This window comes from Podarcis tiliguerta (assembly GCF_965153285.1).
Source record: "Podarcis tiliguerta genome assembly, chromosome: 2".
Taxonomy (NCBI): Eukaryota; Metazoa; Chordata; class Lepidosauria; order Squamata; family Lacertidae; genus Podarcis; species Podarcis tiliguerta.
In genome coordinates, this window is record NC_139535.1 from 62,863,142 (window position 1) to 62,888,168 (window position 25,027).

General features: G+C 42.8%; 1 protein-coding gene and 1 long non-coding RNA gene across 5 annotated transcripts in view; one reads left to right on the forward strand and one right to left on the reverse strand.

Annotated features, from left to right (window-relative positions):
• ADAMTS2 (ADAM metallopeptidase with thrombospondin type 1 motif 2) overlaps window positions 1-20,528 on the forward strand; it is a 331,712-nt gene extending 311,184 nt beyond the window's left edge. For all 4 annotated transcript variants that reach the window (XM_083428527.1, XM_083428526.1, XM_083428524.1 and 1 more), the window contains 7 exons: window positions 1,850-2,013; window positions 3,200-3,356; window positions 4,895-5,027; window positions 9,247-9,454; window positions 11,386-11,515; window positions 12,149-12,238; window positions 16,964-20,528. In XM_083428527.1, the coding sequence (XP_083284653.1) occupies window positions 1,850-2,013; window positions 3,200-3,356; window positions 4,895-5,027; window positions 9,247-9,454; window positions 11,386-11,515; window positions 12,149-12,238; window positions 16,964-17,427 (1,346 nt within the window). In that variant the 3' untranslated portion in view covers window positions 17,428-20,528. The remainder of the gene's footprint in view (window positions 1-1,849; window positions 2,014-3,199; window positions 3,357-4,894; window positions 5,028-9,246; window positions 9,455-11,385; window positions 11,516-12,148; window positions 12,239-16,963) is intronic.
• LOC310672058 lies at window positions 3,355-11,374 on the reverse strand. The gene is made up of 3 exons (XR_014508371.1): window positions 11,315-11,374; window positions 9,218-9,499; window positions 3,355-4,780 (listed from the first exon to the last, which is right to left on the reverse strand). It is a non-coding gene; the product is annotated as an uncharacterized lncRNA (long non-coding RNA).
• Window positions 20,529-25,027: the final 4,499 nt, after the last annotated feature.

Below are 25,027 nucleotides of genomic sequence, written 5' to 3' on the forward strand. Positions count from 1 at the left end.
AGATAAAATAGCTGACTGCACTGAGGGCTTCCTTCCAAGGGAGAGGGCTGTGACAGGGTGCGAGAGTCAGCAGTGTCTGTTGCCTGATGACAGAGTCACTCCCTGTCGAGTCTGCAGTGCCAACATATTTTCCTTCAAATGCTGGGGAGGCGACGTCTCCATCTCTGCACACCATACAGAACAGCAGCAGCAGCAGCAGCTCCTTGTGGTGAACTTTGCTGAGACTCAGATCCTTATGAGGAGAGGGTGAACCAGGCTGTATGCCTGAGACCCTTCTAATTTCTGGATCCAGCAAGGATTGAATTTCTGGCTCTGGGGCACCTCGTCAACTCCTTGTAGTTAGAAAGATAAAGTCCAAATCTGAGAGTAATTATTAATTAATTAATTAATTAATTAATTCCTATACCGCCCTATACCCGAAGGTCTATGCATGCTAGAAGCTGGCAGGTTGCAGGTTGGGCTAAGGTTACCAAATTTTTTTCAATGAATCGGGGAAAATTTTCAACTTCAATGGATTCTGTATGGGGACTGATTTGTAAATCAGGACACTGTCCCCGGGAAACGGGGACATCTGGTAACCTTAGGTTGGGCATCTGGGAGACAGAGTTATGCCTGTTTTTTTGTTGCAATCCAAGGCTGTGACTATGGGGGAAGCAAGACTCTCTTGGGGTGATAATGCTCTGAACCCCTCCATCATAGGCTCAGGTTGTATATATGTGTAAATATGCCATATATCATAAAGACACCACCTTCCAAAGGAAACACATATCCTGGGTAAGTGCCCAGAACCCCAGAATCTTGCACTGCTTGGAGTTTGGGGTGGCATGCAAGAGTACAATCTCTACATTTTCCTTCTGGCCAGTCAAGATAGCACCATCTACAGATGAAACGGTGGACAGGGTTTGCCTTGCAGGCAACTTGGGTCCCTGGGTACCTAAAGGAAGGTTAGCTCCATATCAACCAACAGATGCTGAGATCACCTGACAGTGTTCTTCCTTGGATCCACCCATCATCCAAGATAAGGTGGATGGTCATCAGAGAGAGGGCATTTTTGGTTCCGGGGTCCTCTCCCTAAAGAGGCCTGCTTGGCACCTGCTCTGTTGTCCTGTTGGCAAAGCGCCCCTACCCCCTTTTTAAGGAGTTTTAAGATCCTAGTCTGCTGTCTTATTAGGTGTTTTTGTTCTCTTTTGCTTTTATGACAATTGTCCTTTACATTTTTACTCACATTTTTATATAAATCAAATTGGGATCTTCTCTCTCTCTCTCTCTCTCTCTCTCTCTCTCTCTCTCTTTTCTTTTAGTGAAAAGCAGTACTGTATATAATGGACGTGGGTGGCGCTGTGGGTTAAACCACAGAGCCTAGGACCTGCCGATCGAAAGGTCGGCGGTTCGAATCCCTGCAGCGGGGTGAGCCCCCGTCATTCGGTCCCAGCTCCTGCCTACCTAGCAGTTTGAAAGCACCCCTAAGTGCAAGTAGATATATAGGGACCGCTTTCTAGCGGGAAGGTAAACGGCATTTCCGTGTGCGGCACTGGTGCTGGCTCGCCAGATGCAGCTTAGTCACGCTGGCCACGTGACCCGGAAGTGTCTTCGGACAGCGCCGGCTCCCGGCCTCTTGCGCAAGATGAGCGCGCAACCCTAGAGTCAGTCACAACTGGCCCTGATGGGCAGGGGTACCTTTACCTTTACCTTAGTACTGTATATTAGTTCTCTAAATACATCTAATAAATAAAGCAAGCAGACAGACCTCTTCCTGAAGCCTTCCAGTCTCAGAAAAAGAGGGAGGGCAGAGAAAGAGTAAGTGAACTGAAGTCTCTTGAAGATGTTATATTTATCCTGTTATTTCTAGCTATCAAGAACCGAGATACAGGGAAATTTATTTTGAACGAAGAGAACTACGTGCCAGACTCCAAAGTGTTTGTCAACATGGGTGTAGAATGGGAGTATCGGAACGATGAGGATAGGGAAATGGTGCAAACTATGGGCCCCTTACGTAATGGAATCACCGTTCTGGTAAGTAACTTGAAGATGAGAGTGTCTAGATTAGACTGAGTCATATGTACAGTATTTTATGGATTGCATCTGTTAGGACATCTGTTTTAAAAATCAAGGGCATATTTAATGGTAACAACTTTATATATTGCTACATCTGTGTGTAGGGGTTTCAGATGTAGATGTCCAAAAAACCAGACAAGCTGACTTACTTGCAAGGGAGAAAGCAGGTAGCAGGGGGAAAGCAACACAGCTTCCCAAGTAGATATACCTAGAGAAAGGCTGAAGAGCCATAAGAGCGAGGCCAGAGTCTGGCTGTTGCAAAACTACTACTCTGGCTGGGAGGATTTATTGAGCATTTTCTGGAGGAAGAGAAGTGGAACTATACTAAGACGTGGAAGGACAGTACCTCCTCTTCTTTCTCTACTCCAAGAGGTTCGCCTTGTACCTACCTCATTGTCCTTTTAGTGCCTGGAAACAATCTTTTATTTTCCCAAGCTGTCTTTAACTTGGGTGGGTGTGTTGTTATTGCATTTACTTTTAAATTGTTTAATTGCACCCGCAATAAATAAACAAATTCTCTACAGCTGTGGTAGCCGATGTGGTGCCCTTTGGATGTTATTGTTGGGCTACAGCTTCCATCAGGCCAAGGCAGCAAGACCAAAGGTATTTGGGGTTGTGATCCAACATCTGGAAGGCACCACACTTTGGCTACCCTGGCTCTACAGTTTTGAGTGTCTCCCCACAAGGAAACAGTAGTGGGCAGTCTCTTGGTCCTAATCAGTGGCGTAGCGTGGGGGGTGCAGGGGGGGCCGGCCGCACCGGGCGCAACATCTGGGGGTTAGGGTTAGGGGGCGCAAATCCACGGGTTAGGGGGCGCAAATTACTTGCCTTGCCCCGGGTGCTGACAACCCACGCTACGCCACTGGTCCTAATCCTGCCCATCCTTGTAGTAAGCCCTTCTTGCAAATTCTGTGAGAAAGGGACACATGAGTGTATGATCCGGTTGTCGTTAAAAGTTGTATATATCATAAGAATACAGGACCCTGAAGGTCAGTCCCACACATGGACTGGGAGAAAAGTTGCCCTCTATCTCTAAAATGTGTTCTGAAGCTTAATTTAAAGGGGGGGGGGTTTAATCTGTTTTCAAAGTGTCTCTATGATATTCCAAATGACCTTGCTGAAAAGGTATGCCTTGTCTGACCAGGCAATTCCTCATGGTAACGTCAAGATTACGCTGACGTACAAGTACATGATCCATGAAGACTCTTTGAATGTTGACAACAACAACGTTTTGGAAGATTCAGTAACGTTTGAGTGGGCTTTGAAAAAGTGGTCACAGTGTTCAAAACCCTGTGGAGGAGGTAACAAAAGGGTGCTAACTGATGAATATGCATAGCTTTCTGAGGGTTACTTAGGGGGGCCGTCCTATGCACACTACCTGGAAGAAAGTCCCACTGAACTCAATAGGACTGTTTTCCAGGTATACATGCATAGGATTGTACTATGTAATTGTGTATGTGCTCAGACATGCAGATGTATATCAACAGCAGAACATATGAAAGGCCTTCACTGAAAATCCCCATGTTTGTGGTGATACCTGTAATGAATTATCCACCCATTGCAGCCCATTTGATTTCAAATTCACTAATGACAAATTTGTACATGTAAACTAAATCAAAGAGTAAATGTACCTGAACATCCTCAGTTGTGATTTAATGGGTGGGTAAATGAATGAATAGCATGAAAATGCAGGTCTAGAAACACTCTCTAGGCAGGCTATTTATTGCTGCTCATTATTCATACTGTATTGCACATTTAGAAAGCAGATAGCAGGTTGAATGCATGAGGACAGCTCCATTCAGTAACTGAGAGAATATAAATGAATGAGTGCTGGCAACATGTTTTAATGTACAAGCACTCCAGCACAGAATGTACATTATAGCCCATAGAAGACTGAACCATGGATAACTGCTAGTGGGTTCTGCTACCTGCTTCTGGAAGATGTATGCATCTAGATAAGGACCTGTTCATTCATTTCCTGGCTCCCAGAATTATATCTGCTGTGCAATTTAGGACCTGCTTCAAGCTCTCTCATTCTACTTTTACCACCTATTAGGTAAGGGGAAGCAGCTGCCTCAGGCAGCAGGATCCACAGGGGCAGCAGATCCAGCCTCCAAGGAATACATTGCCTTTTTCTGAGTGCAATGTGCTCCTTGGAGACTGGGTCTGCCAGCTCTTCAGCAGTGGTCCCCCTGCTCCCTACATAGCGGCCTCTCAGTGAAAAGGAGACACTGCTGGTCTCCTCCCACCTTGTTCCCAATGTTGATCTTATTCCCTACCTTCTTCCTGATGTAGATCTTCACTCCCCTATTTTCCCCTTGTGGGCCGGGCGCCTCAGGTGATTCGCCTCAGGTGCCAAAATGTCTTGGGCCAGCCCTGACTCTACCCAACCGTAACGTTTTCCCACATGCCAGGTAGTAGGTAGCAAGTACACTGGAAGATCCCACATCTTTGTAAGTGTGGGATCTCTGGCACAGTTCAGACACTTTGTGTCCCCCCCCCACTCCCCCCAGGATTGTGTGTGGGAGCCCTAGAAGCTGCCATTAGGCTTGGGGTTACATGAAATTCTTGTTGTATGAACTGATGCCGGAAGTGAAACAGGCCGTAGAGTTCATAACATTGGTTTGTCCATGGGATTCCAGCCACAAGGCAGGCCTACGAGCAGCTCCCCACATTCCCATGGATGATCTTGAGGGTGGTAAATAGTCATCTGAATCAGGCCTCCCTGCAAAACAGAGAAACTCTCATTTTACCCCTAGCTTAATAGGTCTCATAGCAGGTTTCAGGGCGTTCTGAATTGTGTGGAATGCTGAAAATAACAGAAAGTCTCTTTCCTAAGGTCATCAGTTTACAAAATATGGTTGTCGGAGGAAGACTGACCACAAGATGGTTCATCGCAGTTACTGTGAGTCCATCCAGAAACCAAAGCCCATTCGCAGAGTGTGTAATCTCCAGGAATGTTCCCAGCCAATGTAAGCATTTCTTTCTACTGGAATAACTCATCACTGTTGCATAATAATCAAGAAGTGCCTGGAACTAGCCTCAAATGACCTCTCCACTCCCTTCCTTTGTGGCTGCTTTAGGTTAGAACTGCTTTCTAGCCGTGGTGTGTAGAATATTGCCCAAACAGAGTTATGCAATGATGTAATGTAATTCTCAGAATTTAGCTTGTTGCGGGGGAAAATTCCCTAAAAATTAATGATTCCCCAATTCCAAAGTAGATTTTGATTTGGGGGGTGGCAGCGGCAGCGGGGGGTAATTTCTGTTTTATGGATGGCATACCCATTATGGGCTGTTATTGCAGAAAATGTCAAAGACTAGTCCTAATCGAAACACCAATAAAACTCGGAGCCTAGCTTTTAAAGATGTGGGTTAGTTGGGGAGTGGGTGGAAAGTAGGTATTCTTGGCTTGCAAAAATAACTGTTTAAGCAATTATTATATTTTCCAATTTCATGCTTTATTCTTGTTACAGGGTTTGGTTTTTTGGGGGGAAAGATATTATTTTTTAATGGCTTGGATTAGGATGGATGAGATACTGTTTGGCTCCATCCACCTAAAGAAATGCATATCCATATGCAATTTAAGAATGTATAAACAGTATTATGGATCATTATCACTTGTTGGATAGAGAACAATGAACATAATTCCATCACACTCTCAGATGCGCATCCAAGGGCACACCCAACTGAGAATGCAGTAATTCTGCACTTTGTTGCTTTAAGTAGGGATCAGATTCCAATGTGCTTTCACATTTGCATCCCCATTCATGTCTCACGCAACTAATCATGCCATTATTCTGTTTACGCACAAATAGAGAGGGAGCCTGTTCATCCTTTAGCCGTTAGAAAACTGTATAATTATTTTGTGGACATCACAACAAAGGAGTACACTGATCAAGAGCTTTATTTTTGTTATTGTTGCGGGATTTTGAAAGTGAGCAGTCAAATTAACAGAAAAAGGGAATGGATGGGCAATGATAGCTCCATCCTGCATTCTGGCAATTCTGTCCCAAATCACTAGGCTGTAAGGAGTTGGAATCTTATTTTAATTCTCTGTTTAAGTTTCTAATGCATAGCTTGTAGCAAGAAACAACAGAATATAACTAAAATTAATTAAAATTGTCATATGCTCTTTGGCTGGCCCTCAAATGCCAACAGACAAGGGAGTCTTTACAGTGCTTCTAAAAATGACTCTGACTTTGGTAAGTAAGCAAAGGACAGGAGTTCCTCTGTAGTGATAAAAAGCATTGATAAATATCTCTATGGGTGGTATTCAGTTAATTTTTTACTCAGTGTAGATCCATTGTGAGGAATTCAACGTAGTGATATAGCCAGTGCTTTTTTCTGGGGGGACGCATACCCCTAAACATTTTGTGAATCTAAGTTTGGCCTCATTGAGGGGCAATATTAGAATATGAGTAGGAAAATGAGAGTACCCCTAAACTTTTTTTAGGGGAGGAAAGTACTGGATACAGCAGTCATTCTGCCAGCCCAAGCCTTTTAGCTTGCCAGATGGAACAATTCCCCCCTCTCCTCCACCGGTGCTCTGTTCTGTGTATGGTTCTCCAAACCCCTGCCCAAGCCAATTTGGGGGGGGGGTGTGTGCATGGGGAGGAGTGTGGGGGAAAGCTCCCTTGCACTAGCAGGATTCTTTGGGTTGGCTTCTGCTTCACTTGTTAGTTGACTTCACTTGTTAGTTGAATCCGGACAATGAACTCAATCGACCTAACTAAGGTCAGTGGGTCTACTGTGAATAAAATGTGACTGAATGCCCCCCTATATGTGCTTGTGGTATGGTCCAGAATGTTCAGGCAGGATAGATGTTCCTGGCTGAACTTAAAGAACATGAGTTGGCAGGCTCTAAGGCTCCACACACCCTTGCTGGGAGTAAGTCCCATGGAACATGGTGGGACCTACTTCTGAGTCGACATACCTAATACTGTTCCCGCAAGGTAAATAATATCAAAGTCATTTTACATTTCAAAAAGATGGCCTTCAGTTTTGCCTAGAAGACAGCAGGAAGCCAGTGCAAGCTGTGGAACAATCTGTGCAATGCCCTCTGTCACTTTGCACACCAGTGGGAGCTCACAAGCAGTCATCAAAGACACAGCTATGCGGGCAGGGCCCTAGGAGAAAAGCTAGTAGGAAAGAGGTCCCAAACCATGGACATTCATTTGAAGGTCTTTAAAGGAACATGTGTAGGTTGGGGGTGGCACCTCCACCATGATCCCAGCCCCTCCCCACAACATGTTCATTGTGCCTGAATTTTAGGTCTGAGAGGGTACCTTCGAGGCATTCCCAGGGAGACAGAGAAGTGGCCATTAGCTAGTTTGGCCCTAAATGATCAGGAGGGGTGTGAGCACCATCTACAGTGGGTGCTCCGTTCACCCAGACCTCAGTCTGTTATTGAACTGTGTGTGCTCTTATACTTTTTCGGGTTCAGGAAACTGGGCTAGATGGAGCCTGAGCCTGACTCTCTAATGCACTTTGTTGCATTTCCTACTATTTCCTTGGCAAAGCTTCAGGGCCAGAGGTTTGCAAAGCTGGGGTTTTTAATGTTTGCATTTTTAGGACGTAATTGCCGTCCTCTGTGTCACCAAGGCTGGCTCTCGGCAACAGCGGGGTGATGAATGAAACTCCTTTTAACCCTACTGGGAGTTGCAAGCTCCCTTTTGCATCATGGTGTCTACTGAATTTTGAAAAATCCAGAAAGTACAGAGGTTAATATTCTATTCATTAGCATAGTACAGTAAAGATTTAGAAGGACTTTAGCACTGCTCCTGCGAGAAACACATAAGATTGCTCTGAAAGCTTTATAATGGCAGGACAAACTGCATTGCTGTGGCCCTCATTCTTTCTCATGCGGTTCCTTGGTTGATTGCTGAATTGCCGGCATATCCAAAGCAGCAAATTCATCTCTAAGAATTATGCTGCTCCTATGCCAGCATCTACCAACAACACTTGTTTTAGTGGTTTATCCCCCTGCTGGTTTCCACATGAATTATTTAGAACATTACAAATAGCTGTTGTTACGGAGCCTAGAAGGAAATTCTTTTCCTGTAAATCCAGCGAAGCTGCCACAGGCAAAACAAACAAACAAACGTTTCATGGGGAGGGATCTAGCACAATAATTCAGATCACTGTTAGGGGGCATAATGAGATCTCGTATCTTTTGTGCTTATGTAATAATATCTGTCGGTTTAATGGCTCAGTATTTTTGTGACCACGTAAAGTTTCCATACGTTATCCTTACGTTTAATTTTAATTTTTGGCAAAAGTTTAAAGATGTCAAACTAGGAAGAGGGCGGGCCATCAAAATGGTTTCTAAACTACAGTTTTAAAAAACTAGAAAGTATTGAAGAGGTTCAGTGAAGCTCCTAGCGTAGAATGTTTTTGTTGTTTCCTTCAACTGTCATAATTCAAGAATGGAACAAAATTAATAACTTGGATAGATAAGAATACATGCAGTGACAGAAAACAATTAATTATTCAAATGAAAACCAACAACATTACACAGCTATAATGCCATGATTAAACATTCTTAGAGACGTCCCACTAGGCTTTTCTTCCTCCTCAGCTTGAGCAGCCCATGCTGTGTCAATCATTCCATCATAGCATGCCATCAACTTGCCAGACAGAACAATCCAAGCCCCCACCCCCCAATCTCCCTGGAACCAAGCCAATTTAGGGGAGAGAGGGAGCTGTATTGTGCTTCCACTGACAGAACTCATTAGTTGAATCCTGCCCCAGATGTTCACTTCTAGGAGACAAGAAAGCAGCTTCATTTGACCCTTCTGTTTCCTTGCCAGGAGTTTGAATTCCTTCCTAAGGCATGCTTAGAGGAAGACTGACTGAAATCAATGCGGCTTATGTTGGTCATGACTAAATTGTCCCATTGATTTCAACTGGTCCACTCTAAGTCTGAATCCAACTCCATGTGACCTACATCAGTTGTGAAAAACTCTCACGTGTGGGTGGGGGATTAGGGCCTATAGGTTTCCCAGCTGATGTAATGCAGTTTGCTCATGTGCATCCTACCTGATTGGCACACCATGGATATGTGTACAAGATGTGATGAGAGAAGCTGCCCTGAAACCACATTAAGAAATAGCAATCATCAAATTATTATGGTGTGACTTAAACATGTGCAATATAAACTCACCAGCCTGGACTTCTTTTTCATTGAACCAGATGGGTTACAGGAGACTGGGAACCTTGCAGCAAAAGTTGTGGGAAAACAGGATATCAGGTACGTTCTGTCCGCTGCATCCAACCGCTGCACGATAACACAAACCGCTCTGTCCATGCCAAATACTGCAACAGCGATCGCCCAGAGGGCAGGAGGGTTTGCAACCGGGAGCTTTGCCCTGCGCAGTGGCGGATAGGACCCTGGTCACCGGTAAGCAGGATTTTGTTCTGTTGTTAAAATTACATTTGGAAGTGCCTATATTAATAAGGTGTCAAATTCGCATTAGTGAATTGGTTGTGAGCCTTAGTGTTTCACATTATGGGGCGGGGGGGGGGGGAGGACACATCGAATGTCAAGATTGCACAAGATGCATGTTTGTTGGTTAACTTCCATAATTGTGCAGCAATATAACCATATCGTTAAAAACAAAGAATCTATTTGCACTCATCTGTCATAATGCTGACAAAAAAGGGTGGGTGGGTGGGTGGGTGTGGTGGAGTTGGCAGGTAGGCACGTGGGCACCCCAGGCAGGTCCTCCCATGTTCTTCCTGTTGCCACTGCCAGCTGACCCAGATGGGTAGAAGAAAGCAAGACGGTGGTGCAGGCAGGCAATGCAGGTAAGCCGACAGGTGGAGCAAGTGAGAATAATGGTGGCCCAGGAAAGCCTTGCTGCACTTCCTCTGTTGTTGCCATAGCTTCTGCCACTGGTGGAGGAAGGGGGATAGAGGGACTTTCCGCATCAGTGGCTGCCATACCAACACCAAAGGGAAGCCCACAAAGGCTTGGCTGTGGTGGCAGGGTAAGGATGGGGACCAAGATGGGAAAGACTTTCTCTCCTTCTTTGCCCTCCCACCAGCGGTAGTGTCAGGGTGGAAGGGTACCCACCCACCCGTGGTGGCAGCAACAGGGAGCATGGGGATGTTGGGTAAGCTATGACCGAAGGGTTTGAGAACAAGCTGTGAGATGGAAGGAGGAAGGAGGAAGGATGGGCAAGCTGTGAAATGATGGGGAGGGGTTTGGGGTGAGGTGTAAAGAGAGGGAGAGGGGTTAGCCAGTTTTAAAAGCAGCAGCCTCTAGTGCAGTTATAAAAATTGTGTTTGGCTGACACCCAGAATGTTAGGTAACTGGGTCACAGGTGAGGGGCAGAAACCTTTGGGGATATTCCCAGTACTACTTTGCACCATGTCAGGATGCAGTGAGGCTTCATAGTCCCAAAATCCTGGGAGCGGCTTTGTGGGCAAGAACTGGACCGTGCAACCTGCCATCAAAGCCCATGATATGATCAAATCACAAGAATGCAAAACTGATCCCAGGACCAGAAGTCAGTGCAAGAGAGCAGAAACTACAAACCCATCACTGAGACAAAGGGTGGTATTCAACCAAACTTTACTTAGAGTAGTCCCATTGAAATTAAGTTGGGTCCATCCATTTCAGTGGATCTGCTCTGAGTAAAAAACTTGAATTCCATTCTGTGAGTGGAAGCACACACCAGGAGCTGGAACAAACAGTCAAATGTTTGTCATCAGTTCAGTGAATGCAGAATCTGAAGAGGAGAGCATGTGAAGGCTAAGCTGTAAGGAGGATCACATCAAGTTATGGGGTCAGGGAAGCGATCTGGAACAATGAGCCACCCTGAGGGCAGTAGCCCACATAGCAGGGGATGAATGGACTAGCCATTCAGGATGCTAACTTACTGCAGAGTTCTGCATTTGCTGTACTCAGTTGCTATTATTATTACTATAATTGTTACAAACACTTCAGACAGGCAAACACCCCAAGTCAGAGACCCCTTGTGGGTTTCATTATGCACATAGAACACAAATATGCATACAGCTTACCTCTTTATTTCAATGGACATAGTAGGTCCACAGCAGAAAAGAAGCTCTCTGTGGTTATTGGAGTTCCTTTACTGCAAAGAAATACAAGGCTGGCTTGTTGTAATCTAACATCTAACACTACCATATATAGCAGTTAGAGTCCACTTTGGTTTAGGGTTCTTGGTTGTACTGATGACGACAATGAACAGTGGTAAGTAACAATAAATAATCGTTTTCATATAAATCATGTTACCTGTAGCAAATGCCAACTGCCAATAAATTAGCAAAAGTGAAGTTGACTCCTGGTTTCTGGTTTCTCTCCAGTGCTCTGTAACCTGTGGTAATGGTACACAAGACAGACAAGTTCTGTGCAGGACAAGAGAAAACGTTATTGGGTTCTGTAAAGAAGACAAGCCAGAGACAAGGAGGTTATGCATTCTACCTTTGTGTCCCAGTGAGTGCTGATCCCTCTTTTCTATTTATTTGGGGTGGGTGCTTTGTGACAATTGTGCCAGAGATACAATTAAATTTTGTAGTGATTTTTAGAATACAGTAAGTCCACAACTTACGCACATTTAACTTCTGCGTGTTCAGCTTGGCAAAAGACAAAAAAAGGGGGCAGGTGTCAATTTTGGTTCTCTGATGACACTACCTTCCTACTGGTGTGGTACACATGTTTTCAAACAGGTCCAGGCTGCAACCTTTCTAGGCATACATGTTGCAGCCTGGACCTGTTTGAAAACGTGTACCACACCAGTAGAGAGGCAGAGTCATCAGAGAACCAAAATTGTATGTGTGACAAATCCTTGAAATGGTGGGAAGCCTGCATGAAAAAGCATGTGTGTGGTGCACAAATTTGTTCTGTTTTGTCTTGACTTTTCTGCAGACATTTCACCAATGTGATGACTTTGAGTAGAGGTGCCCAAACTGGCATTATTTAAAACTAATAATGTACTGCTGTAGTTTTTCAAAAGCTATTTTCTTTCTTAGAATAGTAGCTACTAATTCTGTTCAGTCAACCAAAATGGTGCATTAAGAAGCTTACAAATGTGCTAATATTTTTTTTCCTTACTATGTTCCCTTTCAGGAAATTCATCTGATACATCAAAGAAAACTTACAGGATACAATGGCTGTCAAGACCGGACCCAGATTATCCCATCCAGAAAATATCTTCAAGTAAAAGACCCATTTATAACTCTGCCTTTGCCCTTAAATGCATGCCACATCAAATGTGGACTTTGCCTTCTGCTCTATTCTTCTTCCTATATGGAAAATTTCCTTGAATCTGCCAAGTCTTACCTTGGGCTGAATCTTTTTTCCCCTGCGCTGGGCCTTGGTGCGCAGTGTCTTTCTTCTCTGGAGATTGAGTAGCACTTGCTGCAGTGGCGATCGTGAAGGTGTTGGATGTGTGAAGTTGGATCTCTTCGGTGTGTTGGAAGTCCTCTAAAAAGTGAGCTGGTATCAGTTTGCTTGTTGATTGGTGATGGTGAAAAAAGGCTCTTAACTGGCTCATGATTTCAGTTTGATGGTGAAACCGAGAACTTATTGTGAATGTGATCACATCACAATAATGACACCTTGTAGTGCTAAAAGTTCTCCTTTTGTCTAAAGGTCCTCTATCTTACAACAAGTTAGCTTCAGTGTTTTTGCAGGGTAGTCAAATGAAAGTGCTCATTCCATCATGGTTCTTTACAGTCTCATTGCTTATTAACTCATGCGTCACAATTTTTTAAATTCCTGGCTTTAACATTTTCATTTGTTTCCATTAAAAAAGTTTATTACTACAGGTAGATGAAATTCTCTTGATATTCCTGTCAAATGCTGCTACTGTGCTATGCTTTTATTGAAGCTCTTCTACCTATATTTTTTCTTTCCAAAACCAGCAAGGGAATCGTCACACAATTTTGCCAGAAAGTTCCTTGTGTTATTATTATTTTTTAACACATATAATGCAAATAGGAAACCAGTATGGCAAAACATGTGGTCTATGCTACAGGTTGTGGTGTGCAGTATTTCAATATCATTGAGACAATATGACATTGTCGTGCTGTGCAATGTCAAGAATTGTTCAGCAGTGAACTCTTTATACATCATTGCATCCATCAGTCTTTTTTCACCATTTGCATGTTTGACTTGACTGGTTCAGTTGTGTGTGTGTACGTGTGCGTGCGCGTGTATGTTTGTGATCTATAGATGTGTCAACTGGCAAACATAACAGTGTGAACAATGACAGAATTACCTCAATTTTTATTGCTTTGTTTCATTTTGCTTAGGGAGAAAGAAACTACATTTAGAAAAATGCCTTAAACTTTAATTGCATTGGCATTAACCACCAGTTCCAGCTTTAAATATACAAATAGTGCACTGGTACCATGAATTGATATTCATGTACAGTGTTTTTACTTGAATGCTAAAACACTGGACGGACGTTTGCACAGTCGGGTGTATGAGAAAGGAAAGGATCACTACCCACCTAAAAGAAAGGGCCATTGCCCAACCTACCCTGTTTTAACTGGTAGATATTTGCTTCAGCATGTGTTTGTGCTGAAGATCTATAACTCACTGTTCATAAAACTACTTATATAAACATCAAATAACAGGCGCATATCAGTACCTGAGGATCATGGCAAATTGCTTGCTACCTTTCTCCACCAAATCATATCCCTTAGGAAGGTGGTCCTGTGGATCTTCCAACAATGTAGCACTTCAAAATTGTCATTATCATGTGATCACATATTTAAATTTTGCTGTTACTATGATGATTGCCTGCAACCTGTTCGTAATTTTACATGGCAATGAAAAAGGCAAAGACACGTTATCTGGCACTAAATACTGTTATGTAAAATAATTGGTGTTTAACTGTTATCAACTTATTCATGACTGTTAGTTACCTTTAAATAGACAACTGTTGAGTGATGTTTCAAGCTATGGATGGCTATAGAAAATGGTGCAATAAGGTATCTGGGCATTGTGCACTAGATCTATATGCACTTTGGTTTATCAGGGATATTTTATTAGTGTTTTGTATGTATTTAACATATTATTAAAGATGTGCCAATTCAGTTTGCTTTTCAATATTTTTTTATGAGGCCAGTTGAAATGTGTACCAAAGTGACTGTGCAAATGACTATTTTTTTCTTACTGCTCAGTTGAAGACATACTTCCAGTCTGTCATGCATACTGCAAAATAAAATAAGATGAAAGTTCAGCAGGTCTGGCAGTTTTGCTTTAGGAAAACAAAATAAACTTACTCTGACATATATGCAAGAGAAACAACCAAGAGTGCACCTTAAAGACTAAGGTTTATCTGGGTTGCAGCTGACAGACATTTATGCCCAAAAAAAATATGTTCAAGACTCTGATTCTGTTGTTTTTGCTGCAACAGACTAGCATGGCTATCCTTCTGGAGATTTCTTTATATAAAATGTAATTATGAATGGGAAGTATATTGACTATATATCACAAGAGTCAATTATTTCATGTGGCTCTGTATTTGATCTGCATGTTTTGGGGAATGTTTCACTGTTGTTGAAATAAGGCATTTTTCTAAAGATGCTTTAAGAGGTTCTTACATTGAACAGCCAACAAACTTAATTTAAGTTTGAAATAGTTTGGTAATATTCTAATCCTATTTCTTAGAATGGATTTATATATAAAGAATACATGTTATCCTTATCTTTATAGAACACAATAATCACCTTTTTATTGTTCTCTCGCCCTCAAAACAAAAGGACCGATAGTTCATGTAGAAAGGGGCTCATTTAAAGTTGTCTTCTTTGTTAATCAATTCTAAATTTCCTAGACTGATATGTTTGCCAACTAAACACACTCATACCCTAATTTATTTAAGTAGAGGATGCGTGAAGAGACACCGTGTATCCTTTCTAAAATCAGTGAATGCCTCTGCATTTGATCAGGTGATGCTTTATGTTGCAATGTGGTTGAAAGCCTGAGACACATGCTGCTGCTATACCTGCCTGCAGTGCTGTTCTAATAGCCTTGTGATGTTGCAATGACATCATGGTTACTTGCACCCTTCCCCTTAGAACACTTGAAAATATGAATTTGGAACCTCATGGGGGACCGATGATGCCGGGAGGGTGGATTTCAAGCAGGGAAATAGAAGGTGGGGTTAAGCCCTCCTCCACAAACACCACTCGTTGCTTCTCTGCTCCTTGTTGCCCTCACTGGAAGAACTTGCTCCTGCTCTAAAAGGGCCATTGAGCTTTACAGATGGATTTTTACCATTTGAGCCCTAGTATTACCAGGGCAGGCCAAATACGTTCTGGTGCTTGAAGCACTCCTCCCACTAATTAAGAAATGGAACTATCATCCTGGTGAACTCCATGGAGGCTTCATTGAAATGGACAAGAGCAAAACAAGGTTCATTTCAGTGAGGCTTGCACTGGAAAGTTTCTCAGTGGATTGTAAATCATGACGTCACTTCCAACAGTTCAAAATCTGCTTCACTCAGGCTTACCTTATGTTAAGGCGGCATGGGTGTCCTCCAGAAGTAAACACATAAAGGGATGAGTGACAGGAACATATTCTTGAGCAGTATTGTGCATGCCCCAGGGACCCTGGATGTGATCTCGCTGTCAATTCCTTGTCTGTACAAAGGTGTTTGGAAGAACCTGCCTCCTGTTCATCCTGTATATAATAGGTGCAGGAAACACTGGTGTTAGACCAATAGAACAGCAGCAAAATGGCACCATCTACAGCCGTGAGAGAGGTGTCTGCAGGTTCAGGAGAACCTCAAGGTTTGAAAAAGCACTGAAAAAAACTCAGGGGAGAGCTCCTAACAGGAAAACTGAGCAAGGGGGTCAGAAACCCAGGTGGGAAGAGGAATGGAGTGGCGTGTGTTGAATAGGGAGCATTGTACATTACAGCTGTAACATTTGCTGCCATGGTAAAGTGCTTTCTTTCTTTTTTTTAGTATAATCCCCCCCCCCCCTTGCTTTGGGAGTTCTCCAGAACTTCTTCTACAATGTATTAGCATTGACCTTCAATTTTTCACCACTCATTCTGGCCACTCATTCTGTATATCCCAATGCCGCTGTTAAATTCTTTTAATCCTAGGCCGCCATAAAGCAGAAATCCTTCTTTTTGGGCAGTTTACCAAATCTGCTAGCTGGATGTCAATATACTAATGTAAAACAAATCCTTGCTGTAATCAGAACAACAACAACAGGGATGCAATAAAAAACCATTTGAGGTTCTAAGAAGTTACCTGAAGTTTCTGTTGCAGCCCCTGGCTAAGGAAATCAGAATCTATTGGCCAGCAATATAGATTGACTGGCTGCCCCTGGAGTTCTTCAACTTAATGAACCAGGAGTCCGTTTTCAGTGGCGCAAGCTAAAGCTGGTTGTTCAGGGCCAGGGGTCTGATGTTATGGATACCATGTGAGAGAAGCTATTGGAAATGCTTCAGCATGGTGACAGCGACATGCAACCCCTGCAGTGTGTCAGAGATGCTCATGAATTTCTGCACTCAATGCCAGCTGCTGATACAAGTGTATGGAAATTCTCCATGTGATTAAGGTAATCCATCTGGTGAGTGGTCCCTCCCCGACACCATATGGATCCATTGCTACACAATTACATCCCATTAAGCAGCCATAATATGTGTGAGTCTGAGGCCAAGAGCATCTTGATACCACAACATTCAGGAATGTAAGTGGGTCCCCTTCTAATTTGTCATCACATATCATAAAGGTTGGAGGAGCAGTGTGTAAAATTCTGATGTGAAATTTTAGATCACTGCAAGAAATGTGAGAATGCTTCCGTCAAGGCCCAGTATCAGGTCTTAGTAATATTGTACACAAGAGCCTCTAAGTCCACGTTTGCTTGATTCTGACTCTGGTTTTATAGTATACACATAATTCCTGTTTTTCTCTTCCAGAGGAACGTTGCCAAGGAGACAAGTCAATGTTTTGTCGCATGGAAGTTCTCTCTCGGTACTGTACAATTCCTGGTTACAATAAACTATGTTGCAAGTCTTGTAAAATGTACAGTAACAAAACAGGAAGTGGAAACTCAACAGAACCCAACCATAGCAAGGTTAACGATATCGAAGAGGCTACCTCTCCAACACTTACAACTCCTGTTGACGTTCACATCCCACATACCACTTCAGGCCCACCAATTGTTCCCAAGATAAGCATCACCGGTTCCAATGCAACTGAAAATCGGCCAGAAGGCAACACAGTGGATGTTCCGTATAAAATTCACGGACTGGAAAATGAAGTACCACACCACAACATCATCTTGCGGAGGAGACCACCTTACGAACGGATAAGGAACCAAAGAATTCAAGAGCTGGTGGCTGAAAAAAGGAAACAAGAAATGCTCAGGAAATTGCATTAAAATGGAAAGATAACACAAAGTTGTTTTCCTCTCTTATAGAGAGATGCTACCACCGCTGCAGCAAAGCCCATGTCATCATAGAGACTTAGATACAAATAGTGGTGCTGTGGCAGAAATGCCAAATGCTATAGCCTGCAATAAAAAGGAAATTTAGGATTATTTAAGTTAATATAAATATTATAATGGCTAGGGTTACAAGGTGCCACAGATACTAGTGCAATATCCTCATAGGTTTCACTGCTACTTAGCGGTGTGTTCTTGAGTCCAACAGAATGTTTCTTGGGTGCACTCTGTAGAATTAAGAAGAGATTCTAATAGCTTGATCCAAATCCCTCAGCAGTGTTTGGAGGCCTCTTGATAGAACCTCAGCTTCAGGGAAGCACATGTCTGTTTTTTTATATAAAAAAAATCAAGTCCTACCTATACTTATTTGGAAATAAGTTCAATTTATTTCAGTGGAACTTATGTCAAAGTCAGTGTGCTGGAATCTGGTGCGCCATTTTTGCCTGTCTTTCCATTGAATTAAATGGTGGTGCTACCATACTCAGACAGCAGCATAAAATGGGCTACCATGATATAAAGGACCTAATGTTTCAGGAATCAAGCATAAATCAAGCTTTCTGTTAACCACTTGAAAGACAAAAGTAGGTCAGAATTGATGCCACGTAATGTACAAAATAAGAAAGCAAAAACAACAAGAGAATGATAACTACTACATGCAGCACAAGTCGGACCAAAGCAGCTATTAACACTGTTGTCCTTGTAGAAGGAAAATTTACATGCTAGTGTTGGGGGTTGCTCCAGTAAAAGGCATCATCACTGTATCTGCTTTTTCTCACACTTAGGGACCAGTGCATTCTTAACATTAATCAATATACTAGTCCCAGTCAACTTCAGCTAGAGGAGTAGCACACTAAACTTTAGCACCATGTTCTAAAATAATAGCATTCGGGAAAATATGTTTTAAATTATTAATATATTCACTCACCAGATCGAGCTGCATTACCCCAGTCTCCTCTGGTTCTGCATTTCATCATCTTAAATGCTAGCAATGCAATTACTACAGAGTTTTAACAGTGTGTAGATCATTTCCCCCAACTTTTACCAATACTCTGATTCATTTAAATGACTGGATTGCCCTTTGATTTCAGTTGGTGCTTTTTGTGTGTGAAGAAAATGTAGCTTTTGCTTATTCCGGTTTTTTTTTTTTTTTACAGTGCAATGTTATGTAACTGTGATGGTGAACAACTTGGGTTTTCAGCCATTCATTAGGACAACTGTACTGTAGCAGAAGCAAACGCATGTCATTATGCATATATATGTATACACAGTACTGAATCGCTTAGCAATGTATAGTTTGACAGCCCTTTGAGTACTGGTTTCATCCCACACAGCACTTTCAGAAAGCATGCAGCAACATAGTCGGTTTACTGCTCATTTTGATCAAAGATCAATGTACAGTCAGATCCTAAAGGTGTTTATTCGTCAGTAAGCCCAGGCACTGGGACTTACTTCTCAGTAGGTGTGCTCAGGACAGCAACTTTAGATTGGTTATTCAAAAACATCCATGTTAATTCCTGACTAGGTATGGTCTTTAAAGCTTGAGCCAGGTCTGAAAACGAAGTTCCCCCATCAATTTAACTTGATAGTGGAATAGATCACACTCCCAGGTATATCTGCTATTTTTACACATCTAGTAGCTGCTGGGGGAAATAGCTGAGCACAGGGAAATATTTTGGGTGCTATTGCTTGTAGTTCAATGGCTGCATGGACTAAAAAGCCTGTATGTGGTGTGTGTGTGTGTGTGTGTTAAAAAATATATCTTCCTGCTCTGACTACCATGTTTATCTGAGCTGCTTGATGCTTACCAGTTAATGCAAGATTCTGAATGCTGTTGTTGCCTTCATAATCTAACTGAACAGCAGCTCATTAGTACAAGTTAAACCACAGATTTCAGAGGCAACTTATTAAGCAATTCAAAGTTTTCGTTGGCATACCTTGTAGGTGGCAAATAGATGGTGGTTGTTCAAAATCATCCATGTTAATGAGTAGATTCCATTTCTCATGAGACCAATATCTAGATATCTTATCATTAGCCTCATCACTCTTTTACATTCACTGGGAAGAAAATTTGGCATGCTATTATAATCATGGCATACAATATAGGATGGGTTTTATATTCAAGCAGCGTGAGTTCCCCTTTTAAAATGTATTGCGCCTGATCTCATTCTAGCCACATGCAACAGCTACCGGCATAAGCACAGCAATGTTAGCCTGCTTCTACACAGGTATCTTTATTGGGATCGGAATGGTTGTTCTGTGAGTGAGGGTTCCAATGTACACTACTATTGACAAAGCAAAACATTCTGGAAACAATAAACATTTCAAGACTAGTACCAAGGCTGGCCCATTCATGAGGCAAAGTGAGGTGATTGCCTCAGGTGATAGGATTCACTGGGGCAGCAGATCCTGATGTTCCTTAGCACCATTTTGGAGCCAAAATGTCCTGGGCTGGCCCTGGCTGGTCTTCCTCTGAAATTGTAGAACTCATCTGAAAGACATAGCCTTGCTTTTTTGCCAAACAGTCTGATTCCACTTTCTCTTTGTCCCCCTTTGTATTAATGTACTTTCATGAACACCTATGGTGGAAAATATTTTCCAAATGACAGCCTATTTAGTGGGAGAGGTCTTTCCAGTGAAAGGCCTGATATAATCTTAATCTTGCTTAATTCAGAAGTTAGTTTCTCCACCCCACCCCCTCAAAAAAAGGGGGGGCAATTGCATGTTCTGTTCTGTTCACCGTATATGTAGCATAATAATGTGAAGTGTCTGAAGAAATAAATCCCATGACAGCTAATTAATTTTATTGGAACTTGCTAATGATATTGGAAGCAATTAGGGGCATGTGTTAGTAATTAGGGACATAGAATTGCTCAGTTTTTCTGGAAAGGCTGCCACCCAGCAGAATGCTTTGGAGCACAATATTATGCCATCACTTCGTGGAAATGAGGACAATTTCACACATTTATTTTGTTCCAAACAAATGCAGAAAAGTGGCTTTTGGTCTGTTTAGGCCATTATCTAGAAGCACGTGTGAATAAGAGCTTCACATGCCCAGTGGCTCTTTCACCTCGTATCATACTAACTCCCTCCCCCCGATGTATTGTAAGCAGCTTTTAAAATGTTGGGGGCTTCAGTGAGGCAAAGAAATGGAGGAGGAAGCCCAGCAAGGCTCACTTGACTGAAAAAGGTAACACTGTGCCTATAGCCTTCATTAATGTGGAAGTCAAACAACAGTGGGAGATATGTATTAAAGTAGCTCCACTATCCTTGGTATTTCTCCCCTCAAAAATGGTTTCCCCATAATCCTGCTACGCTGCGGGAAGGAGCATCACTGCAAATCTTCTTGCTGTCCCATATTTATTTTATCACCTCAAGTTTTCCCTGTGATACAGTGATAGGGGTTCTGTGCCTTTAAAAGTCGTATGGGTAGAAGTCTGAGAGGCACAGCTTACCTTATAACTGAAACTCAGTGCTGGGAAGAACTTCAGCTGTTAGATTTGTGCCTATTGTCTTGCTGTTCAGGGCATATGAGACCTACAAGAAAGAAAAAGAAAGTAACTGTAGACAGTACAAGTCCTACAGTGGTGCTGCCCAGTAACATTGGAGCACATTGCCAGCTAAATAATGAGAAAAGTACTTATTGTTTAACCGTTAATGGACAAGAATTTCTATATTTACAAAAATTAAAATGTGGGCTTATTATTATTTTCTATGAAACATATACAGATCTTTTCCTTCCTTGCTGCTTCCTCCTGCATCTGTAGTTTTGTATTAGAAGATAACTACCCTGACCAAGGCACTCTTTGTGACAGTACTTACTGCTACAGAATACCGCCACCTTTTAATTTCTTTTTGTATTGGCACCCTACAAAAAACAACCCACAAAAGCACTGCCAAACAAAATCCCCTTTCTTTGTAGCTGTTTCCTAGTTGCTTTTTATAGACAGAGGTGGCTGCCAGCATGTTGACAGAATAAGCTAATTACTTACTATATGTTTAAGCATACATACTAGATATGGAAGTGGAATGCAAAAAGGGAAACCACAAGTGAAAACCAACTGTCTCATGCCTGACCCAGGCTGGATCTAGACACATCAAAGAAGCGTTTTAGTTAAACGCATTGGAAACTTTGTATGAGAAATCAGGTTATCAAAAATGGGACTCCACAGCGCCATCTGGTGACACAGGGTTATATCACATGCAACGCATCTAAATAACTTTTTCTTTACCAACCTAGCTGAGTCCTAGACTACTACAGTGCTTGATTTCTCTTGCGCTGCAATAACTGGGTTAATTCTTGTTCGACAAACCTTTCATAAGTTGTTGACTCTATTGTGGAGCATGCAATGTCTTCTTTTTCATTATATACCTAGCAGTCTACACAGTAGCCTAATGCTACTTGTTCATTTTAAAGCATAGCTATGCCTCTGGTGCAGCATAGTACAATGACACAGCTCTTCTAACTACCGCTGCCCTGAGTTTTTAGAAGAGGCCGGTGGGTCTCTTAAATGTGATAGTTTTGGTCCTGAAAACACTTGGAAGGATATAACATTCAATTGGAATTGCCAACTCCTGACCCCCCCCCCTTTTTTTTTTTTTTTTTTTTGCTTTTTAAATAGCTGCTTGATCTGCAAACCTGAGCAGGTAATAATGTTTCTCTTCAGGCTGTGAAAGGCTTCAGTGGCTGGTTCCTGCAGCTCAAGGTGTTGCAAATGAGTAGGCAGGGATATTTTTCTAGTTCGCTGAAACCCTTAAGTTCAACTGCCTCAGAAAGCGTGTTTCATGTAAATTACTGCTGCCCCCTGTTATGTTATATTTTTTACCCCTGTTGAAATCTGGCTGTGGCTGCATTGCCTTTAGCACCACACTGTTACCATTTTACTCTGTCTATCCCCATATATCAAAGCCCTACGTTTTAATGTACAAGAGTTTTCAGAACTAAGTTATTCATTTGAATGCAGAATTTTCTCTCCTCAGTTAACACAGCTGTTCAAAAGCTGTGCACCCACGGAGACCAAATTGGGGCCTTTAAACATGAGCATCCGACATGTGTTAGGCCATTGACAATCCTGTGCCTACTGGCTTATTATCAGAGACCAGCTGTGCAAATGCACCCACATCCAAGTGCAAGATTCAAGGTGCATTTGGAAATGCAAGGAAAATGCTCCTTGTTGCCAGACAAAAGCTGGGTCCTGCTGGTGGCGGGTGCATGGAATGCCAGCACATGCCAGATTTCCAAGCATTTCCCAACAAGTGCCCGATGTCATGTGAACAGACCCTTAAGAATGCCTTGCTTGAAATATCTTCAAATGGTGCTTCACCCAGTACTCAAAGGGTTTTTTTGTGATTTACTTTTACTATGTAATGCATTTACTACTACTATATTTACTCACCTACAATGCACAGTATTACCTATGTTCGTATGGCACAGCCATTCACATACAATGCATATGCCTTAACGTCAGCTGCAATGAATAGCCATGAATTGTATATTAAAATGTATATACAAATCAGAACCTTTAATTTTATAATTTATTAAAGTCCAGATGTCTGGGTTCTTTTGCAAAGGAGTTTGACTTTTTAACTTTGATTACTCAATCCGTGCTCCTACTACCATTCAATAGGCAGGGGGCTTAACCTTTTTCAAACTGCAACACTAAAGCCTGTTGTCTCTTCAGCCTCCATTCATCCCCCCTGCACCCTCTCTGACATGTCTTCAGTGTCCCACCACCATAGAATCATAGAATTGTAAGGGACCCAAGGGTCATCTAGTCCAACCCTCTGGCTCTGGGACTTCTTCCTCTGGGACTTCTCTAGAGGGTTCCCCAGCTAGTGCCTTCCACCACTCCTCTTCATCCAGCCAATCTCTGACAGATACTTCACTGTGGCAAGAAGGTATGAGGGTGATGGAGGAATAGGACAGGCAATGCAGAGCATTTAAATCACTGGCACATTATCTGGGGCAGGACTTGACAACTTAAAAAACAACAACCCAGTGTGCATTGCTTAGCAATAAGATATGTGGAGGCCCTGTTTATTTGAAAGGATGCTGTGCTAGTGGCACAACACTTCAAAGCAGCTTCAACGTCCACACTCAGCTTGACAATAAGCTCTGAAACCTTGAAATCCTGCCTGTCCTCTAACAAAATAAAATATACAACCATCTCCCATGAAAGCAGAAGAGTCCAATGATATACGGTGTACATCAGGGGTGAGAAATGTCTCGTCCCCAAGAAGTCAGTAGACTACAACTCCCATCATCCCTGACTATTGGCCGTGCTAGTTGAGGATGACTGTCATACACAGCCCACCCTTCTTCCCAAAGGAGGCCAAGGTGGCAAGCAACTGCTGGTCAGTAGGGGTTGGGTAGAACAGATAGGGACCCTTGGGCTCCAGAGGGCTGAAAGATACGTGTCAGTGGATATTTTATCCACAGCCTAGGTATTGTCCAGCAGGAGGCTGCAGGATCTCTCTGCCCCCTCCCCATTCCCTCAAGTGAGAGAGGGTCCACACTTTGACCTTGTGCTTCTGCTCATTTTAGGTCCTACTTGTTTTAGTTAATAGGACTTTTCTTTCTCCCTGTCTCAGAGGGCATTAGTTACCGTATTTTTCGCTCTATAACACGCACATAGTTTTTAGAGGAGGAAAACAAGAAAAAAAAATTCTAAACAAAACAGTGGATGTATGATTTTTGTGGTTCATGCTGTGGCCACAGACATGTGATCTGACGGTGAGTTTGGGGTAGCCCAATGTAAAAATCCTGAGGATCCATGTGGATCCGTGCATTGTAACTACGTTTTAAGTGGAGAGGGAAGGAAAAGCACTCGAGGGACAAGGAGCATGCGTGGGGTGTGTGGAGAAGGATGCTGCTAATAATGCAGAAGAGGGGTATAAGGGGAGAAGGCTCCTCTCCTCTCCCGCTTTGCTCCTTTAAAACAAGCAGGCTCTGCTTCTCTCCCTCCTCCCCGGCTTAGAGAGCCGAAAAGCTTTGCTGCTATTTAGCAAGCTGAGTGGGGAGGAGAGAGGGACAGAGAGCACGGTTTAAAGCAGCCAACCAGACAGGAGCCACTTACACCTGTGTAAGCGGTTCCTCTCCCGCTTTGCTGTTTCAAAGCGAGCCACAGAGGAGGGAAGGAAGGGGAACCATGGATCCTCTGCTCACGACTGCAGCAGATCCCCCGCCACCCATAGGCATTCGCTCCATAACACACACAGACATTTGCCCTTACTTTCTAGGAGGAAAAAAGTGAATGTTATGGTGCAAAAAATACGGTAAATCTTCCTTGAACACCTCCTCTGGTGATGATAAAAACAGAAGATCTGCCTTCTTTAACCCATCTAGGGTACTTCCCTCATCAAAGTTCTTACCTGAAATTGGTCTTGTGTCAAGTTGGCTTTCAGCCCATACATATGCAAAGCTCTTGCCCTCAGGAGAGTGCTCCAATTGGCCCCATGGGATGATGTGCTTCGCTGCTACTTAGGCTTTTGCTTAAAGACAAACGTAATTGCCAGTCTGATGTCCTCCAACTCCACTAAG